The 15,255-nt window shown below is 42.0% G+C and overlaps 1 protein-coding gene across 1 annotated transcript in view; it reads left to right on the top strand.

The window, feature by feature from the left end:
• TRIM23 (tripartite motif containing 23) overlaps positions 1–15,255 on the top strand; it is a 32,454-nt gene that overhangs the window by 7,956 nt on the left and 9,243 nt on the right. The window contains exons 3-5 of the mRNA XM_074995512.1: positions 6,063–6,184; positions 7,113–7,391; positions 8,330–8,512. Of these exons, the coding sequence (XP_074851613.1) occupies positions 6,063–6,184; positions 7,113–7,391; positions 8,330–8,512 (584 nt within the window). The remainder of the gene's footprint in view (positions 1–6,062; positions 6,185–7,112; positions 7,392–8,329; positions 8,513–15,255) is intronic.

Consider the following 15,255-nt stretch of genomic DNA (forward strand, 5'->3'; position numbering starts at 1 on the left):
GTGCCTGCTGTTAAAATCCATACTTTTCTCCCAGTACAGTCACTACCATCTCTTCTCTGTTGTGTTTTTTGTGTCCAGACTCAAAATGGTAGATGAGCATCAACTTTTTGTAAAACTGTGTAAATAGACTGCAGTGTATTAAAGTATGAAAATACTTTAATTTTAGAACAAAAAGCATAAGCTTGTGATCATAACAGCTACATCACTTGTCTGTTAACCACATTGAACCCTAAAACAAGTACCAAATGCTTCGAAGTACTTTGGCGTATTTTTGCTTTAAACCAAAATTAAATTAATTAAATTTAAATTATTGTGCAGCATGTCAAGCAAAAGCATTCACAGCATTATATTGGCATCTGTGGCATAAATGGTTTACCGTGCATAACATTAGAGTATAGGTTACCTCTTTTGAGAGGGCATTCAGTGAGTGAGAGGCATCATGTGTGTTGTTCACAACCTTAAGTCATTTAATAAGAATTAGTATAATGCAGTCCAGAAATGAAAGCCCATTAGTTTTGTCTGATTTTCCTCATGTCTCCTGGCATTCTGTTGTAGCTGGTGCAAGTGGTATTTTAATTTAACACACAAATTACAGGGGAAGGTATATTTCCTTGAGCTCCTTGGTAGGAAATCTTTCCTTGACAATCCATCAGTAGCTTTTATGGTCTGTTCCATACAAACAGAATTGCATCATATCTGCAGTCCCCTTGAACAGTATTCTTTTCTGAATTTTGAGTGTTCACCTTTATTTATCTTTCAGGGTTAGAACGGTCTGTAAATGGCCTGACAAAATGTGACCTTTCTAATAAAGTGCAGTGTCTCTTCACACTGCCAGCCTAACAACCATAAAGTGGGATGTTTGGCATGGAACTGGATGTCACTTTTATGAAAAAAAAACCAAAAAAACAAAACTGAATATGTTGCTGTGGTTGCCAGAGTTGTGGGGAACTGTGGGAATAGAATGTGTAAATATGAACAAAATTAAGCAAAGATACACTTTGGCTGTATCTACACTTGCCCTCTACTTCAAAGGGGGCATGGTAATCAGAATGACTGGAGAATACTGATGAAGTGGTGCAGTGCATATGCAGCACTTCATTAGGCTAATTCTCCCCGTGGCAGTTTCAGAGTGTCGGAATGCCATGTAGCCATGGGCACATTGAAGTTTGACACTTCAAAGGTGCCACAGGGAGAATTAGCCTAATGAAGTGATCCATATTCATCACAGCACTTCATCAGTGTTCTCCAATCAGCCTGATTACCGCGCCCCCTTAGAAGTAGTGGGCAAGTGTAGACATAGCCTTTGTATTTTGGAAAGTACATGGTGCTTTAGCTACTGTCTGCTATCTCTGTTGACTGATCTCTTGATATTCTTTTGGACAGCACCTGTACTGAGAGGTCCCACCATGCTCACTGATGGCAGGGCAAAGGGGACAACTGCTCTGGAGCCCAGTGATTCAAAAGCATCTGGGGTGCCTCGCTGCTGCTTGCACAGTAGTGTCCAGAGCTCCAGCCCCTTTAAATCTCTGCTGGAGCACCATGTGGCATGCTCTAGGCAGCACAAAGGGCTAGCGAAGGGAGGAATGCTCTATGTTCCTGGAGGTGCTGGGGGCTGGCTCCCTTCAGGGAGCATGGAGCCACCACTTTCTCCAACATTCCCTCTCAGCCCCCACCTCCTGCCTTGGCCACGTGCCTGACAAGTCTTTTGGCCTTCCTGATCTCACTGAAACCTGCTTAGAGACAGAAAAACATAAGATTTCAAAATGAAAAAATGAAAGACCTGGGTATATTCACTGAATTGACCACTGAGTTCCAATGAGGTATGAGGACCGCTTACACATGTCAGAAGAACAGCCAGGCCAGAGGGAGAGAGCTGAGGTGGCAGAAGAGAGCAGTTCCTGGAAGGAGAAGCAGAACAGAGAAAACGAAGACAGTCTGGAGAGCCTGTTAGCAGTATTATGGTGTGCCTATCTACTAGGGAGAACTTGTGCCCCAGGAAACCACACTCCACTGTATTTACAACACTTTTTATCTGGTGTTGCAGAATACAAAGATGACACAACCCTTTGCTGTGACTGTATGTCAAGGACTTGGTTTTTAAAATATTCAGTGCTTCATAGTGCCTGCTTGAAGTAAAGTTTCTTGTGTGGAGTAAAGTAAGGTTACGTTTTGTTTCACACATCTACTGAAAAGTAGAGGATTGCACAGATACATAGTTGGCATCTACACCCACATCCTCATTTGCAAATAGATTTAGAGATATCCACAACCACATCTTCATCTGCAAATATGATCTGCAGATATCCTCATTCCACAGATGTGGATACCTGTGGATAGCCACAAATTTGCAAGTTCTAGATACAAAATTTGCATCTGCAAGATTAGCTGTGGATATCTGCATCTACATCTGAGGATGTGGACTCCCACGGATATCCATGGATTTGCATGGCTCTATTGAAAAGCATTAAAGATACAACTAAATGTGGTTTACAGATAGAAATTTAAAAATAAGTGTTCTGTAAAACAAAAAAGCTGTCATGTAGCACTTTAAAGACTGACAAAACAATTTTTTATGAACTTTCATGGGGCAAATGCACTTCTTCAGAGCTGAAGACTGCTTGTCAGGAAGTAGCTGTGCCTCTCAAGCTACCTCATCCTGCCTTTATGGGGTTGTGACAGAAAAGTGCAGTGAAGAGGATATCAGTGTAGGTAGTAATTTTTTCCAATAGAACACATTCTGCTAAAATGTTAGTAAGGTGCTACAATGCAGCCTTCTCAAAATACATTTGAACCTTTCTTGTCCAGCACTGCCAGAACCTGGCCAGTGCCACATGAGAGAATCTGCTCAATGATGGGAGATCAGTATTTTCTAGCACATTACTAACACTTCCACCACTTACTGGGCTCTTAGACATTTTGCGGGTGAAGTACAGTTAAATAACAGCACAGAACACTGAGAGCCAGAACTGGTGGCTAAAAACAAAGTTTATTGGACCACAGGTAAGTTGGCCACACCCATGATAAATGGTCATCCAGCTAACCAAAATCATACCAGATTACAGAGTTTGCTGGAAGAGGGAGTTCTGGATCAGAGAGGTTCAACCTGTATGTGCCCAGAGCATTACTTCTGTTGGCAACATTGCCCAGAGTAAGTCTTCTATCAGGTTGTTCAGAGCTGGTAATGAGCCCCTGTTTAAAGTTCCTTAAACAGTTACCCCTTGCTTTCACCAATACATAAAATACAGTAAGCAGAAATGAGTGGAAGAGGAGATATATGGCACATTTTTCTTGTCCTTCGGAGTAGTAAATGTGCATCTCACTGATACTGTACAGTACTCAGAGTGCAGTTAAGTACAGTAAACTCTCTTTTAACCAGTATTCAGTTAACTGGTACTCTCAGATAACTGGCACTGCCACCAGGGTTGCTCGGCAACTGCCACTGGTGGGTGGGGATAGTGAAGGAGAGAGCGGCAACACAGCCTGGGGCCTGAGCCACTCGGGTTGCTGAACTCCTGACAGAGAGCACCAAGATGGGTGGTCAGAGCACAGGGAGCCAGTCCCTGTCGTCCGTCTCCCCCCCGCACCCAGCACAGGCTGGGGACTGCTTAACTCTGGCAAAGAGGGGCAGCCAGTTCATGGGGAACCAGCCCCCACCCTGCTGCACAGCAGTGCAAGACAGAAGCTGAGCTGCTGGGAGGACAAAGCAGGCTGAGCTGGTGGAGGCTGTGCTCTGGGGCCAGGCTGCCGAGGGCTTCAGGGAGGGGAGCACTGCTATAGTGCAGACCCCAAACAGCAAAGGGATCCTCTTGATTATCCATAATATTTGAATATCCAGCAATTTCACAGGCCCAAGGCTGCCAGATATGGAAGAGTTTACTGTAGTTCCTGGAGCCAGAATACTAACTAGAGGGCTGTATAACCGAGGGCAGTAGTATCTAACCTTTTTTGGCTGATAGGCTGAGAATTGGTGGGAGGGGGGTGTTGTAGAATGGGCATATAGGTCTTAATAGGTGGTTCTGAAAAGCTGGAGATCCCTAACACTTCATAATCAGTAAAGATATCCCACCAATCATATGTGATATTAGTAAAAATAGCATCAACTCTCATTTATTAACTCTGAACTCATTCCTGACTGACTTCCCTTGGGGAGCGGTGAGCTTACAAACAGTAACACCACTTTCTCCTTCATGCTCAGGGGAACACTCCTTTAGGCATTTGGTGCTGTAGGGCTGGGGTGAGTTCTGCACAGAGTTAAAGAAATTGTCAGCTGTATTCTGAAGTTTTGTGGCAGGGGCTTGTCCTAGATCCCCAAACCCGTCCTGTCTTCACTGTTGCTTGCTGGCTTGGCCCAAAGGTGGCCTCTGTCACAGTTGTTCATGGAATGGTTCACAGAAACTCTTGGAAACTCAAGATAGTATCAAATCATGTAAACTGGATCTCTGACAAATGCAAGTCTCTTTCTTGCTTCCCTGTAGCTCTGCCCAAATGAGTGCAAAAACTCCTGTCACTTCCTGCCATACTCATAGGTTCTCAGAATTGCGTTTGGCTTAACAATGGTCAGGATCACAGTACTCCAGAAAATCAATTTAGGAATGATACTGTGTGAGTTCCAGTTTACAGTCAAGGTACTTACAGACACTTGATGATTCCCTTGTAGAAATATCCCACAGTATGATGAGAAAATTGCTCTAAATGCAGCAGGCCTGAGTTAACCTACCCATATGGCAGTGCACATCATGAAATGTAGAACTGGAAGTGACCTCAATAGATTATCTAGTTCAATCCCTTGCACTGACACAGAACTAAGCATTAAAGTACAGCCTCACAGTTACGAATGCCAGAATTACAAACTGATCAGTCAATAACATATCTCGTTTGGAACCAGAAGTGTGCAATCAGAGGACATCAGAGAGTGGGGAAAAACAAATACAGTGCAATTACTGGTAAACATAAACTATTTATTGAAAAACCGGAAACTTAAAGTTGACCTGGGAAGGAACCTATTTCTGTACTTGTTTAATTTCAGTTAAGATGGTTAAAAGCAGCATTTTTCCTTTTGCCTAGTAAAGTTGCAAAGCTGTATGGAGTCAGTGTTCAGTTGTAAACTTTTAAAAGAACAACCATAACATTTTCAGAATTACAAACATTTCAGTGTTATCAACAAACTTTGTTTGGTGTTCGTAATGCTGAAGTTTTGCTGTATTCTGTTTTTAAAAATCTTTGACAGAGATTCCAAAACTTCCCTGGTTAATTTGTTCCAGTACTTAACTACCCTTACAGTTCAGAAATTTTTTGTAATGTCTAACCTAAATCTCCCTTAATTAATTAAAGTTGAACACATTACTACAGGTTTTATCTCCATGCTCCAGCACCCTCGGGACCCAACGAGTTGTGAATGACAGAGTGTGCTGGACCAGGGGAAGCCAATGCCAACCCCTCTGCTGCTGGTCTCTGGCTTCTCCTGTGTGGTCTCCGGCTCCCAGCCCTCAACCCCGCTATTGGTTCCAGCCATCAGCCTCTGCTCCCAGCCACTGGTCTCACTGGCCCAGCTCCCCTCCACTGCCAACCCAGACCCTGCTTCCAGATGCCTTTGCCGTAGGTCACCTAATTCACCATCCCTCCAAACGTGGCCCTTCTACCAGCCAGCCGCAGCTTCCAGCCATCAGGGCTCTGTTCCAGCAACATTTGTGGTCCTGCTGAACTCTGGATGTCGTCAGACTAGAGAGTCCCAGACAAGAGCGGTTCAACCTGTAATATGAAGTGGGTGATCAGAGAAAAAGCTTTGTGTTGTACAGATTTTAGTAGAAGTAAAGAGGGGCTGTTCTTTTTTGCTTTAAATATTGCAGGTCCTTACCAGCTGGTTTTTGCTAAAATACCATAAATGCTTACTGTAATCTTGCCAGCTTCCATGCAGCAGAAACTACGCAGATGTGTTTTCATAACTGACTCTCTGGTTCTAAGAATTGTGCAGGTGTGTTTAACCATTTTAATCTCTAGCTGGTAGAAACTCAAGTGCAGTTTGTGGTGATGTCTTTTAAAACTTTCAAATCTTTCAAAAATAGGAGATTCGGGTGTCTGGGGCTTGAAAAAAAACTTTGCTTTGCTGGAGCTTTTGGAACGATTACAGAATGGTCCTGCTGGTCAGTGTGGAACAACTGAAGAAAATATTGGCCTGTCTGGAGAGGTATTGATTCAAGAATGTTTATCTTTGTTTAGGACTCTGAAGAGAGAGTTAATTTTTAGCTTAAAGAAATTTTAAAACCATACATTTACCAAATTAAAAGTTTTTATGGTTGCAAAGTATATGTATTTTAGCTTTCCAAATCCTAGATCTCACCCAGCTAATAAACAAATTGCTGTGTTAATAATTTTCATTTTCCCTCAAAAAAAGCATTAAAATTTGAATATTTATGCATTCATTATGTTCCAATATGTACAGGCTCAAGGAGAGGCAAAACCAAAATTACCCCTTAACCTCCACATTTATGTTCATTGGAAGGGGTCATTAAACCCTTTTGGAGGATGTCCCTCTTTAGAATTGTTTAAGCTGCAGTACTACCCACCCACCACCACCACCCCAAAAAAGGGGGAAACAAGCTGCAATATCTTCTAAAAATCTGTAAACACTGCCACCCCAAATTTCATCCTTTTATTTTAATTTGGTAAATGCATTGATTAGCTGTTTTGAGTATTTCCTGATGGCTGCTTGTACATCAGATGTGTTATGAGCATGACTGAGGCAGTATTATATAATTAGTCCTAGAAACAGTATAAAGAGACATTGACAGAAGGTCTGGGATCTGAGTTTCATTGGTTTTGAGTGTTTTCAGCACCTATTGAATTCAATTTGAGTTGTGGATATTCAGTACCTCTGAAAATCAGTATTGTGTGGTTGACTCAAATGGTGAATTTTTAACGTATTTATATTTAAAGAATAGCTTGCTGAGAGAGTGCAGAATTTAAAATCACCAATTTAAGGTAAGGTGAATGTTGATAAGCAGTTACTGATTTTAAGGGGAGTAAAATTTTTAGTTTCAAACACATTAAAAGTATCTAATCTATTTTCAGGTATTGGAATCAAATATTAATGTGTTAAATTTTTTTTGTTACAGAGCATCATTCGTTGTGATGAAGATGAAGCTCATGTTGCATCTGTATACTGCACTGTTTGTGCCACTCATTTGTGTGCAGAGTGTTCACAGCTTACTCACTCTACAAAAACACTAGCAAAACATAGGCGTGTACCTCTTGCTGAAAAACCTCATGAGAAGACAATGTGTTGCCAGCACCAGGTGCATGCCATTGAATTTGTTTGTTTAGAAGAAGGTTGTCAGACCAGTCCTCTTATGTGTTGTGTCTGCAAAGAATACGGAAAGCATCAAGGTCATAAGGTACTGGGGGGGTTTTGTTACACTCATGCTATTGGGTTGTTTAAGAAAATATTTTTTCCTCTTGTTAAACACACAAAGCTACTTGAGAGAGGGAGGCTTTGCCTTGTCTGTCAGCCTTTTTTCAAGAACATGACTGCCTTTTTGTTCCTGTCCTTCACTTTTGGCAACTACTCTGGGGACAGTGCAACAACAACAAAAGGGTATGTCTCCACTATGGGAAGATCAGCTTGCTAGCAGTTGATCTTCTGGAGTTCCATTTACTGTGCCTCGTGGGGACATGCGAAATCAAACTATAATGCTGCCAGTGTTGACTCTGGTACTCCTGGCAGTTGTGAGGAGTAAGGGAAATCAATAGAAGAGTTCCTCTTGTCAACCTCCTGCTGTGTGGTTGGTGACAAAAATCAATTTTAGATAGGTCAACTCCAGCTGTGCAAGTCTTGTAGCTGTATTTGCATGTCTAGAATCCGTTCTACCTCCTACTATAGATCTGGTCAAAGACATTGTGATCTGTAAAACCACAGAGCTGTTCTTCACCAGTTTATTAAGTCAGAATGGCTCATCATTTGTGCAAGCCACTTGCTTTGATAATTGTCAGCTGTTCATGATGTACAGGTTGCAGCATCACCCAGCCAACTTAAGGTTTTCCAAATGGTTTTTCCTTTTTCTCTTTTCATTTTACGAAAGCTAGGGGGGAAAAAAACAAATGTACACATGTACTTAAATGTATGATTGCTAGATCCCTGTTTCAGTCTCATAACAAAATTAAAAATATCTGATAATTTTTATGCATCAAACGTTAACTTGAGCAGAATTTTTTGTTTTTTTTCTGCCCCTAACTCTTTTGCATAATACGGGTAAAAAAATCTTAGTGTAAGTGGGCTGAGGGTAATGAATGAGAAACTTAGAGATGACATTTGTTATGTTACTTTTGATTGTAGCATTCTGTTTTGGAACCAGAAGCAAACCAGATCCGTGCATCCATTTTGGACATGGCACACTGTATAAGAACATTCACAGAAGAAATATCAGATTATTCCCGAAAACTAGTTGGAATTGTTCAACAGATTGAAGGAGGAGAACAAATAATGGAAGATGGTGTTGGAATGGCCCATACAGAACATGTAAGAAATTATTTTTCTCAAATACAGCATACTTTTTTTTAGTAACCATATCTTTTAAGAGTGTTGTAGGAGAATTATCTATGAGTTTACTCAGAATTGGGTTTTGCAAGCTACTGAACACCCTGAGTTCTGCGGAGTCAGTAGACATTACACAGTGCTCAAGCTTGAAAAGACTGACTCACGAGAACAATGATGGCAGAAGAGCTTGTACTGTTTGAACCTCTCTAGTCTGGCACTCTTTCATCCAGCAACGCATAAGGAAAGGGCAGACAAATAAATAGTGACAAGTTTTTAAAGTGCTATACGCAAATGCTAGAAGTCTAAATAATAAGAAGAGTGAACTAGAGTGCCTTGTATTAGAAGACGATATTGATATAATAGGTATTGCAGAAATCTAGTGGAATGAGGATAATCAGTGGGACACAATCATACCAAGTACAAAATATATTGGAAGGACAGAACAGGTCGTACAGGTTGGGGAATAGCACTTTATGTGAAAGAAAATGTAGAATCAAAGGAAGTAAAAATCTCAAACAAATCGTAATGTTCCATATAATCTCTATGGATGGAAATTCCATGCTGAAATGAAAATATAACGGTAGGGATATATTATTGACCACCTGACCAGGACAGTGATAGTCACTATGAAATGGTAAGGGAGATTAGAGAAGCAATTAAAATAAAGAAACTCAATAGTAGTAGAGGATTTCAGTTATCCCCATACTGATGGTACGTGTCACCTCAGGATGAGATGTGGAGATAAAATTTCTCAATACCTTAAATAACTACTTTTTGGAGCAGCTGGTATAGGAACGCACAAGGGGAGAGGCAATTCTTGATTTAGTTCTGAGTGAAGTGCAGGATCTGGTCCAAGAGGTAACTAACAGGACAACTTGGAAATAGTGACCATAATATAAAAACATTTAACATTCCTGTGGTGGGAAGAACGTCTCAGCAGTCCAAGACTGTGACATTTAATTTCAGAAAGGGGAACTATGCAAAAATTAGGAGGTTAGTTAAACAGAAATTAAAAGGTACAGGCTATGTCTACACTAGCCAAAAACTTCGAAATGGCCATGTTTCGAAGTTTACTAATGAAGCGCTGAAATACATATTCAGTGCTTCATTAGCATATGGGCGGCCGTGGCACTTTGAAGTAGGCGGGGTCCTTTCGAAAAGGAGTCCCGTGTGGGCAAGCTGCGTCAATTTTGAAGTCCCCTTATTCCTATGAGCAGATGGGAATAAGGGGACTTTGAAATAGGGGGGGTCCTTTTCGAAAAGGAGCCCCGTTTGGACGAGCCACACGGCGACGAGCTGCGTCAATTTCGAAGTGCCACGGCCGCCTGTATGCTAATGAAGCTCTGAACATGCATTTCAGCGCTTCATTAGTAAACTTCGAAATGGCCATTTGCATGGCCATTTCGAAGTTTTTGGCTAGTGTAGACATGGCCACAGTGACTAAAGTAGAATCCCTGGAAGCTGCGTGGAAACTTTTCAAAGACCCCATAATAGAGGCCCAGATTAAATGTATACCCCAAATTAAAAAACACAGTAAGAGACCCAAAAAAGAGCCACCGTGGCTTAACAATCATGTAAAAGAATCAGTGAGCAATAAAAAGGCATCTTTTTAAAAGTGGAAGTCTTATCCTAGTGAGGAAAATAGAAAGGAGCATAAACAGTGCCAAATTAAGTATAAAAATGTAATAAGAAAAGTTAAAAAGGAGTTTGAAGATCAGCTAGCAAAAAATCAAAACACAATAACAAAATGTTAAGTTCATCAGAAGCAGGAAGCCTGATAAACAGCCAGTGAGCCCCCTAGATGATAGAGTTAAAAAAAGGAGCGCTGAAAGATGATGAAGTCACTGCAGAAAAACTAAATGAATTCTTTGCTTCAGTCTTGAGGGCTGAGGATCTTAGGAAGATTCCAAAACCTGAGCTGTCCTTTGTAGGTGACAAATCTGAGGAATTGTCCAAGACTGAGGTGTCCTTAGAGGAGGTTTTGGAACTAATGAACAAACTTAACAGTAACAAGTCCCCGGGACCAGATGGCAATCACCCAAGACTTCTGAAAGAACTCAGATGTGAAATTGCAGAACTATTAACAATGGTTTGTAACCTATCATTTAAATCAGCTTATGTACTTCATGACTGGAAGATAGCTAACATAACACCAATATTTAAAAAGGGCTCAAGAGGCAATCCTGGCAATTACAGACAAGTAAGTCTGTCGGTATCAGGCAAACTAGCTGAAACCATAGTATAGAATAAAATTGTCGGACGCATAAAAGAACATAATTTGTTGGGCAAAAGTCAACATGGTTTCTGCAAAGGGAAATCATGTCTTGCTAATGTATTAGAGTCCTCTGAAGGGCCAACAAACATGTGGACAAAGGGGGTCCCATAGATATATAATGTACTTAGATTTCCAGAAATCTTTTGACAAGGTCCTTCACCAAAGCCTTTTATGTAAGTTGTCATGGGATATGAGGGAAGATTCTTTCATGGACTGAGAATTTGCTAAAAGACAGGAAACAAAGGGTAGGAAATTTTCAGAATAGAGAGGAGTAACTAGTGGGTCAGTCCTAGGATCAGTCCTATTCAACTTATTCATAAAAGATCTGGAGAAAGGGGTAAACTGTGAGGTGGCAAAGTTTGCTGATGATTGGGCAACAAAATAGCAAATGAAATTAAATGTAGATAAATGTAAAGTAATGTACATTGGAAAAAATAGCCCCAGCTATACATACAATATGATGGGGGCTAATTTAACTACAACTAATCAGGAAAGAGATCTTGGAGTCATTATGGATAGTTCTCTGAAAACTTCCAGACAGTGTGCAGCGGCAGTCAAAAAAGCCAATAGGATGTTAGGAATCATTAAAAAGGGGACAGAGATTAAGACAGAAAATATCTAATTGTCCTTGTATAAAACCATGGTATGCCCACATCTTGAATACTCCATATAGATGTGGTCACCTCATCTCAGAAAAGATATATTAGCATTAGAAAGGTTCAGAAAATGGCAACTAAAATTATTAGGGGTTTGTAACAGGTCTCATATGAAGAGATATTAAAGAGAATAAGATTTTTCATCTTAGAAAAGAGGAGACTAAGGAGGGGATATGATAGAGAGACATAAAATTATGCGTGGTGTGGAGAAGGTGAACAAGGAAAAATTATTTACTTGTTCCCATAAGATGAGAACGTGGGGACACCAAATGAAATTAATGGGCAGCAGGTTTAAAACAAATAAAAGGAAATTCTTTTTCACACAATACACAGTCAAAATGGGGAACTTCTTGCCAGAGGAGGCTGTGAAGCGTAGGACTATAACAGGTTTTAAAAAGAGCTAGATAAATTCATGGAGGTTTGGTCCATTAAAGGCTGTTAGCCAGGATGGGTAATGAATGGTGTCCCTAGCCTCTGTTTGTCAGAAGGTGGAGATGGATGGCAGGAGAGAGATTGTTTCCTGTTCAGTTCACTCCCTCTGGGGCATCTGGTATTGGCCATATTTGGCAGTCAGGATATTGGTATAGATGGGATCTTTGGTCTCACTCTGTATAGCCATTCTTATGTTCTCCATAATCCAGCATTATTTTAGTTAGCTGGATGACCACTTATCATGGGTGTGGCCAAGTTTCCTGTGATCCCATAAAGTTTGTTTACAGCCACCAGTCCTGACTCTTAGGGCTTGTCTGCACTTCCACCTTCCTTCGAAGGAAGGATGGTAATTAGAGTGTTGGGAGTTTACTAACGAAATGTTGCAGTGCATGCGCAGTGCTTCATTAAGCAAATTCCACCCCCCGACCTGTGGCTACTTCAAAGTTTTAAACTTTTAAAATTTTGAGGAGTAAAGGGACTTCGAAGTTGCCCCGGAACTTTGAAGTACTGGCAGGTGAGCCGCAGCTAGACGGGTGCTGGTACTTCGAAGTTGACACGGGGGTGGGGGGAAATTTGCTTAATGAAGTGCTGCGTATGCACTGCAGCACTTCATTAGTAAACTCCCAACACCCTAATTACCATCTTTGCTTTGAAGGAAGGTGGTAGTGTAGACAAGCCCTTAGTGTTCTGTGCTGTTATTTAGCTGTAATTTACCCCTAAATGTCTTCTAAGAGCCCAGCAAGAAGTGGATGTGTTGGTGAGGCTGCTAGACAAGATTAATATCCCGTGGTCTGACACATTCTCTCCTTCAGCACAAGTCAGGTCCCTAGGGTGTTGGACTAGAGCGATTCAACCTGAATCACATTGATGATCTCCTTGATTAAGCTAAAAATAAGAGCAGCTATGGGGAGAGCTGTATGTTTATACGTACTCTTGAGGGAACTCTGTGCAAAAAATTAAAAATTATGCACACAGTACTTTAAAATTATACCATTTGCAGAATTTTGCAGTAAATCAGTGTGGCTCCAGAATGGCAGTGCAGGGAGCACTCACCACTAGCTACGTTGAGGTGAGAAATCACCCGGATGCTTCCACCTTCCCTGGTGCAGAGATTCAACAGTGAGGCTGCATCTGATTATAAGAATGGCTACAGTGGGTCAGACAAAGGTCTTCATAGCCTAGTATCCTGTCTTCCAACAGTGGCTAATTCCAGGTGCTCCGGGGCAATGAACAGAACAGGTACAAGAACAGGTACTTACCAAGTGATCCATTCCCTTGTGCACGTTCCCAGCCCTGACAAAACAGAGGCTAAGGACATCATCCCTGCCCCACCTGGCTCGTAGCCATTGATAGACCTAACCTCCCTGAATGTATCTAGTTCTTTTTTGAACCCCATTTTAGTCTTGGACTTCACAACATCCTCTGGCAGGAAGTTCTACGGTTGTGACTGTGCATTGCATGAAGAAATACTTCCTTTTGTTTGGTTTAAAAATGCTGCCTTTTAATTTGATTTGGTGACCCCTAGTTACTGTGTCATGGGAAGGAGTAAATAACTTTTGCTTCTTTATTTTTTCCATATAAGTCACAATTTTATAGACCTCTATCATAACCCCCCAACTCATTTCTTTTTGAAGCTGAATATTCCCAGTTTTATTCATCTCTCCTCATATGGCAGTGTTAAACTGCCGTAGTGGCAATGAAGGCTGATCAAGCCCTCATACCAGGGCCTTACAGAGAGGGAGTCACACCATGTGAGTATTTTTCAATACAATTGGTTTACTTCCCAAAATACTGGCAGAATTTTCACATGCTCATTCATGCCTCATACTCATCCTTGGCTAGCCAGCCCAATGTGTGAGTGAAGCTTGGAATCTGGAGCTCTGGTGGTGCACATGCTGCCTCAGGTGATGTTTACTGGTTTGTCTCCACAGTATCCCTGGTGGTTGGGCCTTTTGTCTCTGTCTGGTCACGTACTTACACAAATTCCTCATTCCGAATTATCTCATCCTTGCTATAATGCCTCATCAAACTGCACCTTGTTCCTCCAGCCAGTGCAACACCAACTGCACCTTGTTGCTCCAGCCACATAGGCATTATCTTCCTTATTTGGCATTCTTTACTGCTATTGGTTGTTCATTTTATGGCTTGGTCAGTCACACCAGCCAGTTCCATGTTCACCTTGCTATGTTTCATTATTTTTCCACTCACACCCTTATTCAGTTAGCGATGATACAGCTGTTGCTTACCCCAGTCATTTTTGTTGCCCTTTTCTGAACCTTTTCCAATCCCAATATCTCTTTTGTGAAATGAGGCAATCATTTGTGCAGTTATTCAAGACATGAGTATACCACAGATTTATAAAGCAGAAATAAGGTATTTTCTGTCTTACTATGTATCCTGTTCCTAATGACTACCAACATTGTTTGCTTTTTTGACTGCTGCTGTACATTGAGTGGGATGCTTTTAGAGAACCATGCTGTAAACCTCTGTCTGCATTCACCAGGCTCCCCAGCTGGGGAGCCCAGCAGAAATGCAGCTGCCAGCTGGGAGAAGCCAGGGGCTGTGTGGCTGCCCACCTCATAGCCTAGCTGCTTGCTCCCCCAACTCCTCCCAGGACGCATTACTTTGCATTTATCAATATTTAAATTTAATCTGCTATTTTGTTGCAAAGTCACTCAGTTTTGTGAGATCCTGGCATTGTGCAACGGCTATGTCTGCCCTAGAAATACAAAGGCCCCTTGCCAGATGCATCAGGTGTGGGTGGGCAGGCTGAGCCCAGTGGGATCCAGTGTGGAGAGATCTAGGTTCGGGATGAGATGTTTCTGTTTGGGACAGTCTGGGTAGGGGCAGCTCAGTAGGAGATGTGAATCCACTGGGGCTCGTTGCAGTGTTCTGGGTGCAGAGGCAGTGGGACTTGGCATGGGATCCAGGTGATGATGGTTGGGGCTCAGCAGTGGGGTCTGGGTATGGAAGCATGGCATTGAGCAAAGGATACTGGGTATGTGGGACATATTGTGGGTGGTCTGGGTGTTGGGTGAATGGGGCTTGATGGAGGAGGTCCAGGTACAGCAACATGGAGATCAGCAGTATGGGGGGCTCAGTGTAGAGGTCCAGGTGTCGGACAGTAGGACGTATCAGGTGAGGGTTTGATGGGCCTGCTTAACAGGAGTCCCAAAAGATGCTGAGCGGATGCCAAATGCTGGGGTCTTGGTTTCCATGATGATTCCTCTGTCATCCTTTCTTCCCCATCTCATTCCCCACACACCGTGCCCCAACCCCAACCCCATCCCCTCACTCCCACATTTCCCTCCCCCTGCCATGTTCCACCCTTATTCCTTCCTCCCTGCCCCCCTTTTCTCATT

The sequence above is a fragment of the Carettochelys insculpta genome, chromosome 5 (assembly GCF_033958435.1).
Source record: "Carettochelys insculpta isolate YL-2023 chromosome 5, ASM3395843v1, whole genome shotgun sequence".
NCBI lineage: Eukaryota > Metazoa > Chordata > Testudines > Carettochelyidae > Carettochelys > Carettochelys insculpta.